The sequence below is a fragment of the Salvelinus alpinus genome, chromosome 4 (assembly GCF_045679555.1).
Source record: "Salvelinus alpinus chromosome 4, SLU_Salpinus.1, whole genome shotgun sequence".
In the NCBI taxonomy this organism is placed as follows: domain Eukaryota; kingdom Metazoa; phylum Chordata; class Actinopteri; order Salmoniformes; family Salmonidae; genus Salvelinus; species Salvelinus alpinus.
This window is the reverse complement of record NC_092089.1, coordinates 69,520,523-69,537,761: the sequence shown is the minus strand read 5'-3', so window position 1 is coordinate 69,537,761 and position 17,239 is coordinate 69,520,523. Positions and strand designations below refer to the sequence as shown.

The following is a 17,239-nucleotide window of genomic DNA, read 5'->3' as shown; positions in this document are numbered from 1 at the left end:
GGTTTAGGCACCGTGTAAGATCACCATGCGCAATGCCAAGTGTCGGCTGAAGTGCTGTAAAGCTCACCGCCATTGGACTCTGGAGCAGTGGAAGGACCTTTCCTGTTTCAGCATGCCAATGTCCCTGTCCACAAAGCGAGGTCAATACAGGAATGGTTTGTCGAGATCGGTGTGGAAGAACTTGACTAGCCTGCACAGTGCACTGACCTCAACCCCATCGAACACCTTTGGGATGAATTGGAATGGCGACTGCGAGCCAGGCCTAATCGCCCAACATCAGTGCCTGACCACACTAATTCTCTTGTGGTTGAATAGAAGCAAGTCCCCGCAGCAATGTTCCAACATCTAGTGGAAAGCCTTCCCATAAGATTGGAGGCTGTTATAGCAGCAAAGGGGGGACCAACTCCATATTAATGCCCATGATTTTGAAATGAGATGTCGACGAGCAGGTGTCCATATACTTTTGGTTATGTTGTGTACAATACAGCCATGTACATTTTATATGAAGGGGTTTGTAAGGATGGTAAATGAATACTGCACAAAAAGTGGTTGTTTTCCATGTTATTTGATCAAGAAAAATATAAAATGTTATGTTTTGTGGATGCTTTTTGCTCATAACTTTGCACCTGTTTAAGGACAGGGTTTTGTTCTTTCTGGATTTCATTAGAATAACAATCCCAGAGAAAGGGACAGGGCAACAACTCTTACAATTCCAACTATTGAATCCGGCAAGATACTGTTCTTAATTATACAACTACCCTGTTAGACAAAGCAGAGATGCTGATTTTTGTTGTTGTTTCCCACAATACATACATATATATCAGTCTACTAATACTAGTAAAGGCCTAATGCACTACTTTTGTTTAGTATATATATTTTCTATTCAGATTTTTCAGGGGGTGCTGCACCCTCACCACCCCTACCTCCCGCGGCTATGCTAGCGAAATCGTCAGTTTAATAAAATAAAAACAGCATTATTTCAATCTTCTAGATTTACCTTTAATCATTTCGGGATGATTATGAGTACAACTATGTATTCCATCCCTGTATTGAGGTACGTTTCCCCAGCCATATATCGCGCTGGGCTCTGGCTGACCACCTTTCCCGGCATAGCACCGTTCCGACTCTGGATAGATGAATTAAGGAGAGTCGGTTTCCTTTGGCTAAGTGCAATATACCTCTCATTGACTGACTATATATGAAGGTACCATTCCAGAATCCAAGGCTGGAGTTAAGAAAAGGGCTGAAAGTGCAATGCAGCCTTATCAGTAAATAATCAATTTTACATCACGTCTATTGCCGAAGCGATGCACTATACTTTATAACACGTCCCCCTTCTGTAACTGTCTTTGATTGATTGGTTACATTTGCAACTTTTCATTTCGATCATTTTGCACAGCATGCACGCAGACGCGGAGAACAGCTTGACCCGGGGGAGAAGGTATTCGGCCATTTTGGTCTAAAGGGGGCCTTGGCTGTCACCACGTGAGGAAGAAGAGCCCGAAATAGAGCAAGACAACTCCGGGAACTTTGCCTCAAAAAGACCGAGAGGGGAGAGAGAGGAAACGTCGATTCATGCTTGAAGCTACAGAAGAGTAGCCAGTTTACAGAATGCCCTCAATTACTCTACCGCCGAAGGAGAATGCTCTCTTCAAGAGAATATTGGTAACGTTAAGTGCTTAGCTGTCGCTAGCTAAATCCATTTCAAGTAACTATAACGTTAAAGGTTTGATTCGAGTAGCGTTGCTTGTAATAAAACAGCATGCAATCATGTCGTCTTGTTAGCTGACATCTGCTGTTCCTTCCATCGCCTGCTCAACGAACGTTAACTTTAGCTAACTCGTGGGCTAACATGTTTCGAGGCACTCGAAATGGCCTGCCAGGTTGTCATTAGCCTGTTAGTTAGCAGTTTGTTTGCAACCGGTAACGTTAGGTAACATGCAACATGGCTTATAGCTAGGTAACTTTGGTTTATGTGTAGTCCCAGTTTGTTATAGGGTGATAGCTTAAAATAAATGCATGTCTCAAACACGGATGGCATATGCTTAGCTAGCTTGCTAGCTACGGCTAGATAAGTTAGCTAGCTATGCGAACTAGCTATCTGCAAACTCATTCTACGTCCAAAAGCACAGGTGTTTCGTCATTACTCAGCATTTTAGCAACACGATTATCTGTACCCATGTACGCGTTACATTTCACATGCACAACGTATTTGCATGATGTCACCAATTATATTACTGCAAACTTGGGTGTGTTAGCTAATGCAATCATTTGCCACTGATTGTACAACTACGAGTTAGCTAGCTAACAAAACCTTGCTAGCTAGCCAGCCAACTAGCTGTCACTCACGCTTTGCTGAACCACAGATCAGATGGGGACTAATTATACAGTTTGCGTCCTATGATGCCAACGAACTGCACACATTTAGTCGACTTTCTCTGCTGAATATTGAGTACCATTCACACGTTTGTCCTATTTCTGGGCATGGTGTTGAACAATTGTTGTAGTTATTATTATCCAGTTAGGTGGTGTAATTAGCTCGCCATCACTTAGGGCCTGCAAATTCAAATAACCCACTCCTACAGTGTGAACTACAACCTGTTGGTTACAAACATCATCTTGCTTTCATACGACTTATATAATATTTATTTCAGAAAAGTACACTACATTACTAAAAGTATGTGGACACCTACATGTCGAACATCTCATTCCAAAATCATGGGCATTAATATGGAGTTGCTCCCCCTTTGCTGTGACAACAGCCTCCACTCTTCTGGGAAGGCTTTCCACTAGATGTTGGAACATTGCTGCAAGGACTTGCTTCCATTCAAGAGCATTGGTGAGGTCGGGCACTGATCTTGGGCGATTTTAAGCCTGGCTTGCAGTTGGCGTCCCAATTCATCCCAAAAGTGTGAGATGGAGTTGAGGTCAGGGTTCTGTGCAGGCCAGTCAAGTTCTTCCACACCGGTCTCGACAAACCATTTCTTTATGGACCTCGCTTTGTGTATGGGGGCATTGTCATGCTGAAACAGGAAAGGGCCTTCCCCAAACTGTTGCCACAAAGTAGGAAGCACAGAATCATCTAGAATGTCATTGTATGCCTCCCGTGTGGCACAGAGGTCTAAGGCACTGAATCGCAGTGTTTGAGGCATCACTACAGACCCGGGTTCGATCCCACAACCAGCCGTGACCGGGAGTCCCATAGGGCGGCGCACAATTGGCCTAGCGTCGTCCGGTTAGGTGGTTTGGGCCTTTGCTTGGCTTATTGCGCTCTAGCGACTCCTTGTTCCAGGCCAGGTCCCTGCAGGCTGACCTCTGTTGTCAGTTGAACAGTGTTTCCGCCGACACATTGGTGCAGCTGTCATCCGGGTTAAGCATGTGGGTGTTAAGAAGCTCTGTTTGGCGGGTCAGGTTTCGGAGGACGCATGACTCGACCTTTGCCTCTCCCGAGACAGTTGGAGTTGCAGTGATGAGATGATTGTTATTGGATCACAATTGGATATCACCAAATTTAGGGAGGAAAAAGGGGTAAAATAATCGAATTGTATGCTGTAGCATTAAGATTTTCCTTCCCTGGACTAACGGGCCGAGCCCAAACCATGAAAAGCAACCCCAGACCATTATTCCTCCTCCACCAAACTTTACAGTTGTCACTATGCATTCGGGCAGGTAGCGTTCTCCTGGCATCTGCCAAACCCAGATTTATCTGTCAGACTGCCAGATGGGAAAGTGTGATTCTTCACTCTAGAGAATGCGTTTTCACTTCTCTAGAATCCAATGATGGCAAGCTTTACACCACTCCAGGCACACTTGGCATTGTGCATGGTGATTTTAGGCTTGTCTGCGGCTGCTTGGCCATGGAAACCCATTTCATGAAGCTCCCGACGACCAGTTCTTGTGCTGACGTTGCTTCCAGAGGCAGTTTGGAACTTGGTAGTGAGTGTTGCAACCGAGGACAGACAATTTTTTACACACTTAAGCACTCAGCGGTCCCGTTCGACGCTGAGCTGTTGTTGCTCCTAGATGTTTCCACTTCACAATAACAGCACTTACAGTTGACCAGGGCAGAAATTTGACTAACTGACTGGTTGGAAAAGTGGCATCCTATGACGGTGCCATGTTGAAAGTCACTGAGCTTTTCAGTAAGACCATTCTACTGACATTGTTTGTCTGTGGAGATTGCATGGCTGTGTGCTCAATTTTTGGTTGAAATGGAGGGGTGTCCACTAGAGGTCGACCGATTATGATTTTTCAATACCAATTATACCAATACCAATTATTGGAGGACCCAAAAAAGCCGATACCGATCAATCGGCCGATTTTTTAAATATATATATTTTTGTTATGGAAACTTGAAATCGGCCCTAATTAATCGGTCGACCTCTAGTGTCCACATACTACCGTGTGTGTATAGACCTACTGAAGATATTTCTTCAGGGTTTGCTCTGTAACAAAAAAAGACCACTCTGCTGCAAAGCAAACGTGTCTTTACCATATGATCTTTGCTAGACGATTAAACTCGACCCGCGATATATGATGGAGTTGAGCGGTGACTAGTGTGGGCGGACTCAATCTTGAATTTCACATAAAATCAAGTTTTTGTCAAAAAACAACTGGTTTCAGCACCCCAAGAATAGCCCGCAATTACAAACTACATTGTTCTGTGTAATTGCGGCCTATTCTTGGGGTGCTGAAATTAGTCTTTAAAAATAAATAAATTACAAAACACAATTTTATGTGAACTCGGCGTTCGAGTCCGCCCACATTAGTCGCCGCTCAACTCCATCATAAATCGCCAACTCCATCATAAATCGCTGGTTGAGTTAAATCGTCTAGCAAAGATCATATGGTAAAGAGACGTTTGATTTGCATTAGTGGTCTTTTTTTAACAGAGCAAACACTGATTAAATATCTCCAGTAGATCTATATATACACATAAGTATGTGGACACCCCTTCAAATTTGTGGATTTGGCTATTTCAGCCAAAAATCGAGTCGGTGTTAGTCCGTCCACACTAGTCGCCTCTACTCCATTGTAAATAGTTACGTTTAGTCGGCTAGATCCTTGCATAATTTTACTCTGCATATGGGAATAGCCACTGCTGTTTGAGGAAGCGCGTACGGTGATGGTGGGCGGGACTAGTTTCCCTGTTAAATGCTCACCACAAGTGTAATGTTTTGCGTAGATGTGAATTCTGTTGTCACTCTTTCTGTGTAACATTATAAAAACTTTTGTTTTAGTTGCTGTGTTGAGCACTCCCCAGTTCTATCGGAGCCACTGCCCTCTCCCTATGCCAGTGGGGATTCCCGGGCATTAGCTTTGTGTGGGGAGCTGGCAGGCTGGTTACGGGGGTGATAGGCCACCACCAGACAACCTACCTGCAAGTGTTCATGCACAACCCTATATAGACAGTCAACTAGGACTGGGCGATATGGCCAAAATATCATATCTTATATGGTATTTTTCAAAATTGACAGTTTTTTTGTTTTTGATTAATAAAAGTTCTAAATTTTCTTTTTGAGTAGTGTGTGAACCTAGGGTGGCGACACATATATTATAAATGATTTCAATGGGTCTTTCTCCATTCTGATTGTTTTATACTATTCAATTTCAACGTAAAATAATTTCCTGCATTTCCATAAATTTCTGCATTTCCTGCACTCTTAAGATTATTTTCACACTGCCACGATATGGGCAAAAATACTAGGCCTTATTTTTAATCAAATGTTGCGATTTAGATCAAAACACTTGGGTGAACTTTTGGGATCATGGCAATAGAATGTTTATGATAATTTTATAGTTAGTATATAAATAATAGTGGGCACTTACAATAGTGTTTGACATGACAACGAATGAAAAATGCCATGGACGAATTATTGTGACAGGGTAGGAACCAAAGTGATCAGTGTTTCCTCGGTGACCCTGATCTTTGCCTACATTAAATCTTTATTCATATAGGCAACATATTCATGCTTTGTTTATTCCCCTTTGATTTAGAAGATACTGTTGCACAAACAACATGCTGATTTTAAGCCTCCACCAGTACTGCTATCTGGCTGTATTAGCTAGCTACGTTTGCTCTGACTCAGTACTTTTATTAAGCTTGTTCGCTAGCCAGCTAACTATCGATTAGCTTTAGTGGCTAACACGATTTAGCTTAACTTGCTAAGAAAATACAAACTAGCTGTTTGCAGATGTAAGAAACACAAACTAATATTGTAATTATAGAATGCTTGTGGATTTATTTTAAGGTCAGTGGAAACAACAGCGTTGTCATCAACATTGTTGCATGTGCTGCATTGACCCTGCAAACTGAACGAAAGTGTCTTGTGGTCAAGCAACAACAAATGTGCTCCTTGAGTGACAGTGGGTGGGACTATGTCTGTGGGGAGAGAGAGTTGACTCGGGTAGTGGAGTAAACTGTAAAAATGGACATTACACACGGCGTATCACATTTAACAAACCAAACATTCAAATACCGTTATAGACCGGTCTGTGCATAAATATCGGATATCGTAAAATACGGTATACTGTCAACCCCTCTAGAATATTTGCGTACATTTTTGTAACCATATATTTGGGGGGTTCCTCAGATCAGAACTCTAAGAACAAGCTTTACAAAAACCTTGATGACAACACCTCTCCCCTGTTGCAGAGATGCTACGAGCACAAGCAGTACAGAAATGGACTCAAGTTCTGCAAACAGATCCTCTCCAACCCAAAGTTCACAGAGCATGGAGGTGAGGCCCGCTTCAACAGCTGCTACTCTCACTTGTCTTTTCAGTAGTCGGAAAGAACGAAATGACTCAACAACCGTCTGGTCCAGGTTTGATATCCGAACTGGGTGACCATGGACATTTTTCATATCCTTTACTCAGTTTAGAACATGAGTGATGGTAAATCCTCTTCTGGTGTAGTGTTTAGGCTGTGTTTAACACTAATTCCTCTTTCAATCATCTGTCCCTCAGAGACACTGGCGATGAAAGGCCTGACCCTGAACTGTTTGGGGAAGAAGGAGGATGCGTATGAGCTGGTGAGACGAGGCCTGCGCAACGACCTCAAGAGCCATGTCTGTATCCTTCTATACTAGGGCTAATGAGGTGAGGTTTTGCATGAAGTTCCTACTCAGAGGTGTGAGGACATTCACCAAAGGCTCATAATAAGCCCAAACTTTCTACTCCATCCCACAAGCCCTTACTGCGCCATGTCTACCCCACGTAATCCAGACGGAATGGGAGAGAGCTAGATTAGCTCTGATTGTTACTGTTAAGGCTAATAGTCTAGGCCTGGTTGCATTAATACAGGGTCCACTGTTTTGATTTGTCACCATGAGTATTACGTTCTCTCTGTTCCCATGCCCTTTCAGTCCTCCAAATGTTTTTTTTTGCGAGGGATTTTTTTTTCTTTGGGGGTATGTCTGTTTTGCCTCCTTAACCCTTCCTCTCCCAGGCTGGCATGTGTACGGTCTGCTGCAGCGGTCGGATAAGAAGTACGACGAGGCCATCAAGTGCTATCGCAACGCTCTGAAGTGGGACAAAGACAACCTGCAGATCCTCAGGGACCTTTCACTGCTCCAAATCCAGATGAGAGACCTGGAGGGCTACAGGGTGAGGACCGGGAGAGAGTCTGTCTCCTCTCAAGTATTATCTCTTACTTTGTGTATAATTTTGTGTCTCGCTCTCTTTGCAGGAGACCCGCTATCAGCTCCTGCAGCTGCGTCCAGCGCAGAGGGCCTCATGGATCGGCTACGCCGTGGCCTACCACCTGTTGGAAGACTTTGAGATGGCCGCCAAGATCGTCGAAGAATTCCGCAAAACACAACAGGTGAGCTGGGCTTGACCTCTCTCTGACCTCTGTTTTTGAGTCTAAGAAGTCTCATTGATTACTCTGTGGTGTTCCTGTATCACCTGTCTGTCAATTATACTGATTGGTCACCCTGCCTGGATCAGTACACCTGATTAACTTGTCTGTCAGTAATTTATTTGTTGGTTATGTATTAGTGAATCTCATTCGTCCCCCTGCCTGTATCAGCAAATGTGATTGGTCACTCTGCCTGTTTCAGTAAATGTGATTGGTGGTGCTGTGTTTCAGACATCGCCGGACAAAGTGGACTACGAGTACAGTGAGCTGCTGCTGTACCAGAACCAGGTGCTCAGGGAGGCGGGGCTGTTCAAGGAAGCACTGGAGCACCTCACAACCTACGAGAAACAGATCTGTGACAAGCTTGCTGTGGAGGAGACCAGAGGTGTGTGTGTTGAGTATTTGCATCTGGGGGGGAAGAGATGTGTAGATCTAACATGATTCATGTGATTCTGTCCATCCCTGCAGGAGAGCTGCTGCTGCAGCTAGATCGCTCGGAGGAGGCCACAGAAGTCTACCGACAACTCCAGGAAAGGAACCCTGAGAACTGGGCCTACTACCAGGGTCTGGAGAAAGCACTGAAACCAGGTAACCTTTGAACCCCCACTGCTACCCACCCTATTCCCACTGGACCCTCTCACCAGTCCCCTCTGTAGCATGAGTCACCTCATTACATTGACGAATGTGTTTGGTAGATTTTGTGACCAGAATTGAATCTGTGTATGAATGCCATGCTCTGACTGTTGGCTTGTTCTGTGTCCCCAGCTAGCATAGAGGAGAGGCAGAAGCTCTATGAGGAGGCATGGGTGAAGTATCCCAAAGGACTGGTTCCCCGGAGGCTGCCTCTCACCTTCCTCACAGGTACATAAGCCTGCCATTATCATTACTGTGTAATTATCCCTGGAATGAGAACCTTTCAAGACGACGGTGGGTAGACACAAGCATGTTGAAACGTGTGGTGTGTGGAACGCTAGAGAATGGGGTGTCTGAGCTCTATTCACTTTTCTTTTCAGGGGAGAAGTTCCGTGAATGTCTGGACTGCTATCTGAGGACCAACTTCAGTAAAGGCTGTCCGCCTGTCTTCACCACTCTGAAGTCCCTGTATCACGACAAGGAAAAGGTGAGGGAGAACCACTGCCATTCCATTGGCCCCAGCAAGTCACTGAAATAACATGCCTGCCCTGGGCTGAGAAGTCTGGGTAATCCTGCGTATCCTTGTTCCCATCCATGTAGGTGTCAATCGTTGAAGAATTAGTGGTTGGATACGAGACGTGTTTGAAAAGCTGTCGAATGTTCAATCAAAATGGTGAGTGCCATCAGATTTTCATGTGTTATGAAATCTAATCGGAGTAGTATTAGAATGTCATTATGTCTATGTGTAGATGGTGGTAAGGAGGAGCCCCCCACCACTCTACTGTGGGTCCAGTACTTCCTGGCGCAGCACTTTGACCACGTGGGCCAGCAGACGCTAGCCCTGGACTACATCAACACAGCCATCGAGAGCACACCCACGCTCATAGAACTGTTCCTCATCAAGGCCAAGATATACAAGGTAACACACACTTTCTAGAGCTGCCATCATGGTGGACATTTAGTGTGGCTCAATGTGATTTATAGCGCTCTTCTTCTCTGCTAAGGTATCTCTGTTGATTTTTACTATTACTCCATCTTTGTGTCTCTAGCATGCAGGTAACATAAAGGAAGCAGCCAGGTGGATGGACGAGGCCCAGGCTCTGGACACTGCTGACCGCTTCATCAACTCAAAATGTGCCAAGTACATGTTGAAGGCCGGCCTGGTCAAAGAGGCTGAGGAGATGTGCTCAAAGTTCACACGGGTCAGTCAGTGTGTGTTAAGCTGTCTGTGTAGACTCCACATGATGCTTGTTGCCTTAAAACCCTTTGTGTGTCTGTCTGTGTGTGTGGTGCTATCTGTCTGTTTCAGGAGGGTGCGTCGGCGGTAGAGAATCTCAATGAGATGCAGTGCATGTGGTACCAGACAGAATGTGCTCTGGCCTACAAGTCCATGAACAAGTTTGGAGACGCTCTCAAGAAGTGCCATGAGATCGAGAGGGTACGTTTTCTAACCTGGGTGGGAAGCAGGCACTTATTATTTAAAAAAAATTATGGTGAAGGTAAGTAAGTTAGATTTCCTCCCCCTTAAAATGTGCTGAAATGAGAAGTCAGAAATGAAAAAGAGCAATGTGGTCTCTGTTTTTAGAGATCATCATGCAGATTCACTGAGGGTTAAACCTGTATAGATGGCTCAGTGATAGTGCAGGTCTGCTCTGTTTGGATTTCATCATAAACCATCTCTGTTCTGTGTCCCATCAGCATTTTGTGGAGATCACGGACGACCAGTTTGACTTCCACACGTACTGCATGAGGAAGATGACGCTGCGATCCTACGTGGACCTGCTCAAGCTGGAGGACGTGCTGCGCATGCACCCCTTCTACTACAAAGCTGCCCGCACCGCCATCCAGATCTACCTCGGCCTGCACGACAACCCCCTCACCGACGACAACAAGGAACACCAGGCCGACGCTGGTACGTGTGTGTGTGAGCGCCAGTCTGTGCGAGAGAGAGGGAGTCTGTCTGCGAGACCCCAAACCACCGCTTGTTTGATTGTCACTAATTTGATGTTTCCTACAATGTTTAATTTTTTTTGGTTTGGTGTAGCCGTGATCTCTGAGTGAACCTGTGTCCCACAGAGAACCTGAATGACAAAGAGCTGAAGAAGCTGAGGAACAAACAGAGACGAGCCCAGAAGAAAGCCCAACTAGAGGAGGAGAAGAAGAACGCCGAGAAGGAGAAACAGCTGAAGAACCAGAAGAAGAAGAAAGAGGACGACGACGAGGAGATCGGAGGACCCAAGGAGGAGCTCATACCAGACAAACTAGCCAAGGTGCGTGTGTGTAGCCTGTAGAAGATGAAGAAATGACTGAGGCCTATCCCGGCAGACTCCTCACAGTGAGCCCTAGTCGTTGGAAATGTCTCAAAGAACAAACCTGTGGTTTAACGCTTTACCCGCATGGCTACTACCATTCGCCTTGTGGGATATCACTGCAGAACATGGTGATATTACACCAATTAGGAGACGGAGTGGTGTTTTTGGAATAAGACCCATTTGTTTTCTTCCCCCTGTAGGTGGAGAACCCACTCGAGGAGGCAGTGAAGTTTTTAACACCCCTGAAAAACCTGGTGAAGAACAAGATTGAGACCCACCTCCTAGCCTTCGAGATCTACTTCAGGAAAGGTAAAGGAACAAGACGCTGATTGACATTCTGACACACAAAGTATCCGGTACCTTTTGTCAGTGAAAACAAAGTCTCTTTCCCTCTCGTAGAGAAGTACCTGCTGATGTTGCAGTCAGTGAAGAGAGCGTTCTCCATGGAGCCCTCCCACCCTTGGCTGCACCAGTGTCTAGTGCGCTTCTTCAAAGGAGGTACAGTAGAGTAGGGCTTCTGCCACCTGTCACATGGCCAGGCTGAGGGGCCTTGTCATTACCCACAACTCCATCTGTCTCTGAACCCTTTTGTTGAATTGTTACTGGAATAGTTGTCTGTGTTCTGCTACAAAGATCTCTACCACGTTCTGATTCTATGCTGTAATGCAGTGGTCACCAACCGGTCGGTCGCGAGGCATTCCTAGTGGATTACAAAACATTTTTGTAGAAAAGCCAACGATAACGGCTTGCGCTCTTGATGTATTTTTTTTTTTACTCCTTGTTCACCCGAGGTACATTAATTTCCAATGGAACGCTGCGTTTGCCTTGCAGCGTTGCTAGAAGAGCTAGTTGCAGTGCGTTCTGGGTGGTGCATACGTTGGATTTATTGAACGTATGCCTCAGACTGTATGTGTACACGGCTTGACAGAAATGGTAGCAGAAGGTGAATGTTGAACTTTTGTTGCACACATCCAAATGATGCCGCGTAGCAATTTGCGCAACAACGCTGTCGGTGTGATCGAGGCATTTATTTGTGTTGCGCTGTTGGAGGTAGGTGCACTTGATTCAGGAGCCCTGCGCACCAGGTAAGCAAAGGGTTCCCATTTGGAACCATTTCATTTTTCTGAAAAGACGAACTCCTCAACTACCTGGGGGGGTGAGGTCCGACTGGGGAAATATAGTTTTGAACGGTTATCCAACTCGGAAACTGGCATCTTTCTAGACCTCAGACCTGAAGACTATTGACGTCATAATTTGACATTGTTTTTTCCCCCAAGTTCCCTGTTGTCTTGAAAGCACCATGCACCTCAGATGCAGGTACCATCAGTACATTAAAATCAAATTTCAATTTATGCTCAGCTGTGCCTCGCAAGTGCTAAACTAACTGATCTCCCGAGTGGCGCAGCGGTCTAAGGCACTGCATCTCAGTGCTTGAGGCGTCACTACAGACACCCTGGTTAGATTCCAGGCTGTATCACAATTGGCTGTGATTGGGAGTCCCATAGGGTGGCGCACAATTGGCCCGGTGTCTTCCGGGTTTGGCCAGTGTAGGCCGTCATTCTAAATAAGAATTTGTTCTTAACTGACTTGCCTAGTTAAATAAAGGTTAAATTAATCTATTTTCTAATCAAAGCTTGTTATGAAATATAATCTGGTCTGAGAACAACAATAGACCAGACATATAGCCAATATGCTGTGATAATGTATTAGGCCTACTGTACAAACCTCATTGTTAAAGATTTTTTTTATTAGGTTAATGTTTAAAAAAAATATAAGTTGTTTTAAAGATTATTTTTTTTTAATTCTGAGCGTTAGATCTCAGCTTGCTTTTTGAATGCGAAAGTGATCTTGACTCCGATTGGTGACCACTGTAATGGGTGTGTTCCTCAGTGTCAGACAGTAAGGACCTACCAGAGGCTGTGCGGACTGTTTTGAAGCAGGAGATATCGCGGCTGTTTGGGGAGAGCAACCCACAGAGCTTCAACAAGAACTACCTGAGCCAACACTCCAACTCTATACCACATCGTGTGGCTGGTACGTACACACACTACCTGAGCCAACACTATACCACACTGTGTGGCTGGTATGTACACACACTACCTGAGCCAACACTCCAACACTATATCACATCGTGTGGCTGGTACGTACACACACTACCTGAGCCAACACTCCAACTCTATACCACACCGTGTGGCTGATACGTACACACACTACTTGAGCCAACACTATACCACACTGTGTGGCTGGTACGTACACACTACCTGAGCCAACACTCCAACACTATACCACATCGTGTGGCTGGTACGTACACACACTACTACCTGAGCCAACACTCCCAACTCTATACCACACCGTGTGGCTGGTACGTACACACACTACCTGAGCCAACACTATACCACATTGTGTGGCTGGTACGTACACACACTACCTGAGCCAACACTCCAACTCTATACCACACCGTGTGGCTGGTACGTACACACACTACCTGAGCCAACACTCCCAGCCAAGCCCACATGAGACTGTACCATTACCACTCAGACACACAGTGTGAACTTGTGACTGATCAGCACCATGTTGTCCCCCTGCAGCTGCAAAGATGATGTTCTATCTGGACCCGTCCTCGGACAAGATGGCCTCTGAGCTGGCTACAGCGCTGGATGAGTCCCTCAATGAAAGAAGCATCACGGTGAGCGCTTACTCACTGAGCTTTTATTTTAACAAGTACCTTTTGGCATGGTAGTCCCATAGATGCGGTAAAGAGGTCAATGGAACGTAGACCGGGGGGGATAGGGCGCCGGATTGGTGCACATTCAACAAATCTGATCTAACATAGTGGATATTCGTCAAATCTGTCATGACTGACAGACCCACAATGTGGTTACTGAAGTATAATTTGGCTGTTTTTGCTGCATAACATTTATAAGTTGTCACTTTTTAGGTTTACAAGAAGTGACTGCTAAATGCTAGCTCCCGTTCGTATAAACTGGTTGAATAGCTAGCATACAGAAATCAGTGGCGGTAGTCAGTTGTTGTTTTTAACTGTAATGCAGTTTATTGGTTACGATGACATGAACATGTATTGCGGTTGACATCCGTACAAGCATTTTACTCCGATTTTTACGTCAACATAGGCAAATTTTGCTGGGGAGCAATGAAGATTTGGGATCTTCACCCCAAATGTTTCCATGGCATTTTCCATTGTTTTGGTTGAGTTCCATTGACCTCTTTACCACATCTATGCCCAAAAATGTATTCGGAAAAACAAAGGCAAGGAACAATTGTGAATGTGGTGTGACCCAAGTCTAAGCAGACACCCTATCTTGTCTTTCCTGTCAGATCTGCACAGAGGTGCTGGAGGCGCTGCGTGATGGAAATCTGGGCGACGGGCAGCAAAAGGCAGCGGAGGTGTACCGGGCCGCATGTAACAAGCTGTACCCCCACACCCTGGCCTTCATGCCCCCTGGTTACGAGGACAACGCCTCCACCATCAACGCCAACGGAGACCTGTCAGCCGGAGAACACGACGACATGGCAAATGACATGTGAGAGAAGAGCGAGAGAGTAGAGGAGCACACACGCTGCCAGTCGGCAGTCTGACAACACCCCAGCTACGGTTGTTTGTTCGTGAATGCCCCCTGCAGTGCACTGACCTGGACTGAGAGCCGCAGAGGGAAGAGGAGGAATAAAACGAATGCCTATTTTACTTTTTTTTTTTAACCCTGTTGACAACTCTATTCTTTAACTGAAACAAATTAAACAGTATGAGAAGAGTGGAAAGTGTTTAGGGTGGCTGCCGTTAAGTCAGGTTTTTACTCCTGTGTTTTCACGCCTGTATTTCTCCTGTATGTGCATCTGCTTCTCACGTTTTTAACGGTAATTTATATATTAAAAATGACAAAGAATAAAAAAGTTTGCAAAAGTTGAAAGATATCAATTGTAGTGGTGGTGATGGAGGATTGTGGTTGTACTTGTGGGCTGGCGTGTGCCAATAAAGAAAGGCGGAACTTTTAAAAGGAGACATCACTTATTTCCTGGGGGAGGCGTAGGAGCGATGCACTCAGTTACTGAGCTCAAGCAGTCCTCTGCTTGGCCACAAGGGGGCGCAGTGGTAGTTCCCGGCGTGGCCTCCAGGAGGGGACAGGACACAGTTGATCTGAATGCAGGGACAGAACTCAAAGCTCACCTGGACTGCTGTATGACTGACGTGCAGATTTATCGGTTTTTATTTTCCGCTCAGTATTTTCCTTTCTAGTTGTACCCATGTGAAAGTCCCGTAAAACCATTTCATGATAAAACAAATGTTTGTTTGGGGATTTTATTTCTGTTGGTCATATGTTGAAAAAAGGCTTAATCCAAGTTATCCCCTTTATTTGGGGGGGAGCCTTTTTCCCAATCATACTGAATTCTGCACATAGACCACGCCAATCTAACACCAAGGAGTTCTCAATAAAACTAAAGTTAAATAAAAAATATATTTCCTGATTGTTTTTCCTGCAGAAGTTTGTATTTTATTGTAGGATTCAGGATCAGCATTCCAATTGCCAAGAAAGACAAAATAATTTGAGTGATCTTCAAGAGGAACACTTATATGCATGTAGGTGTACGAACTATGAGGGGTGTATTTTAATTGAACCTTTGTTTTTCTCAGACAAGTCCGTTAAGAACAATTCTTATCTACAATGACTGCCTACAAACCCCGCTGGAGGATGATGGGAGGGTGGTGACCTGGGGTCTGGTGACAGCTGACCCAGGAGGTCATGGGGGAGCTGAGGGGTGTAAATACCATGCTAGGTTGGACGGGGTCTTCGAAGTTTCGGCCTGGGCACGTCCCCTACTGCCCCACCCTCCTGCCTTTTGGCTTGTGAGGTGAGGATGGTGTCCAGGTTGAGGTCTGTGGTGAGGAACTCTGGGAAACCTCTCTTCCCGACCACCTTTAGGAACATGGCTGCAGCCGTCAACAACCACTGTCCTGCCCTAGAGGAGGAGGGGGAATAGTGGAGAGAATGGCAGAAGAAATTTCTAGGATGGTGGAACGTTAAAGGAGTTCGAAGTTATTTTGGAAACCTCAAGCGCTTGTCCTACTCCTCCTACCTGACAGTGTGTGACACCCCTCAGCTTCCCCATGACCTCCTGGGTCAGCTTTGTCACCAGATCCCAGGTCACCACCCTCCAATCATCCTCCAGCTGTGTTTGATGGCAGATCCACTGCCACACCTGGACACAAAACACTACACAGACATCTTTGATGAAATGGACCATGGACTCTGCAATGGCAGAATCCTCCACCTGTCCCCTGTAGAATAAGTGACCTCTGCCTAGGGGAGAGCCATGGAACATTACATCAACATTACTCAATCACATACCTTGAATTCTCACCAGTGAGCCAAGCATCTATGAACAGGATTTCTACAGCGATATACTTCAAGCCGGTCAGGGTTACTCCACCTAGAAGAATGTTTTGAGCAGTACAGTACGTGAGATGTGGAATTGTGTTCCAGAGAAATGTATAGCATTGTGTAGTACAAATATACAGTAGCACAGTGTTATTGAGTAACTAACCGCTGAAATACAGAGCAGCTCATCAGGGGTAACCAGGAGGTCATCTCTAAGCAGGTGCATCTGGTTGTCACCCTGAGTATGCAGCTGGAAGAGCTGAGGAGGAAGTGGGAGAGAAAGAGTGGGGATACAGATAGGTAGAGACTGGGGAGTGATAGAGTGAGACTGACAAGTGAGAAGGACAACAGTTCCTTGAAAGGTATAGCTTGTGCACAACAGCTCAATAAGTCCAACATCAAGGACTTACTTTCTGCATGGGCTCTATCAAGCCATGAAGCCATCAACACCAGCTTTGATCTCCAGTAACTTCAGTCTGAAATGACTGTGTAGAATAGGTCCTTGCCTGGTGATGTTTACCAATGCTGCTCTATTGGGGTCCTTGTCCTGAGGCAGCAGCAGGGCTGCCATTCCCCCAGTAGCCGGGGCTCCTCTACGATGACATGTCTGGAATAGCTTCTCAGTGTTGACGTACTTACTGCGGTCACCCAGGAGAGAATCATGCGGCTTTTTGTAAACTAGCAGTTTAGTGATGGAGCACGATATACCCAAAGAGATTACCCATGTTAAAACAATTGGTGCATTCAGTTTTATAATAAGAAGGCTAAACTGAGCAGTTTGGGACAGAATGGTCACAATCTAAAAAAACAACACTTTTGGTTGAAAGATTGAAATCTGAAAGTTGTCTGCTCTAACATTGCCAGAATAGATACATTTTGTAGTCCCTTAGTTTCCATGGAAAATACACTACATGACAAAAAGTATGTGGACACCTGCTCGTCAAAGATCTAATTCCAAAAACATGGGCATTAATATGGAGTTGGTCCCCCCTTTGCTGTTACAACAGCCTCTTCTGGGAAGGCTTTCCACTAGATGTTGGA

At 45.3% G+C, this 17,239-nt stretch overlaps 1 protein-coding gene and 1 non-coding gene across 3 annotated transcripts; both read left to right on the top strand.

The window, feature by feature from the left end:
• The first annotated feature begins 1,223 nt into the window (after window positions 1-1,223).
• Window positions 1,224-15,287, top strand: LOC139574299 (N-alpha-acetyltransferase 15, NatA auxiliary subunit-like). Of its 2 annotated transcripts, none has more exons than XM_071398740.1 (20): window positions 1,224-1,665; window positions 6,656-6,740; window positions 6,969-7,073; window positions 7,450-7,607; window positions 7,690-7,824; window positions 8,092-8,245; window positions 8,329-8,448; window positions 8,626-8,721; window positions 8,874-8,980; window positions 9,094-9,166; window positions 9,243-9,412; window positions 9,543-9,695; window positions 9,803-9,931; window positions 10,192-10,405; window positions 10,570-10,763; window positions 11,006-11,114; window positions 11,205-11,303; window positions 12,696-12,839; window positions 13,394-13,491; window positions 14,142-15,287. In XM_071398740.1, exons 1-20 carry the CDS (start codon window positions 1,612-1,614, stop codon window positions 14,349-14,351), a joined length of 2,607 nt encoding a protein of 868 aa, XP_071254841.1. In that variant the 5' UTR covers window positions 1,224-1,611; the 3' UTR covers window positions 14,352-15,287. The 2 variants fall into 2 exon arrangements, with proteins under 2 accessions (XP_071254841.1, XP_071254842.1); XM_071398741.1 differs by having other exon boundaries at window positions 1,491-1,665; window positions 6,594-6,740.
• On the top strand, window positions 10,799-10,934 carry LOC139574895 (small nucleolar RNA SNORA18). Its single transcript, XR_011674852.1, has one exon. It is a non-coding gene; the product is annotated as a small nucleolar RNA SNORA18 (small nucleolar RNA).
• Window positions 15,288-17,239: the final 1,952 nt, after the last annotated feature.

What these genes read in the sequence shown, in the direction of transcription:
- LOC139574299 (XM_071398740.1), top strand. Translation starts at nt 1,612, where the DNA reads ATGCCCTCAATTACTCTACCGCCGAAGGAGAATGCTCTCTTCAAGAGA. An exon ending in CTCTCTTCAAGAGAATATTG is followed by an intron (nt 1,666 to 6,655) that starts GTAACGTTAAGT and finishes CCCCTGTTGCAG; the next exon opens with AGATGCTACGAGCACAAGCA. An exon ending in TACCAGACAAACTAGCCAAG is followed by an intron (nt 10,764 to 11,005) that starts GTGCGTGTGTGT and finishes TTCCCCCTGTAG; the next exon opens with GTGGAGAACCCACTCGAGGA.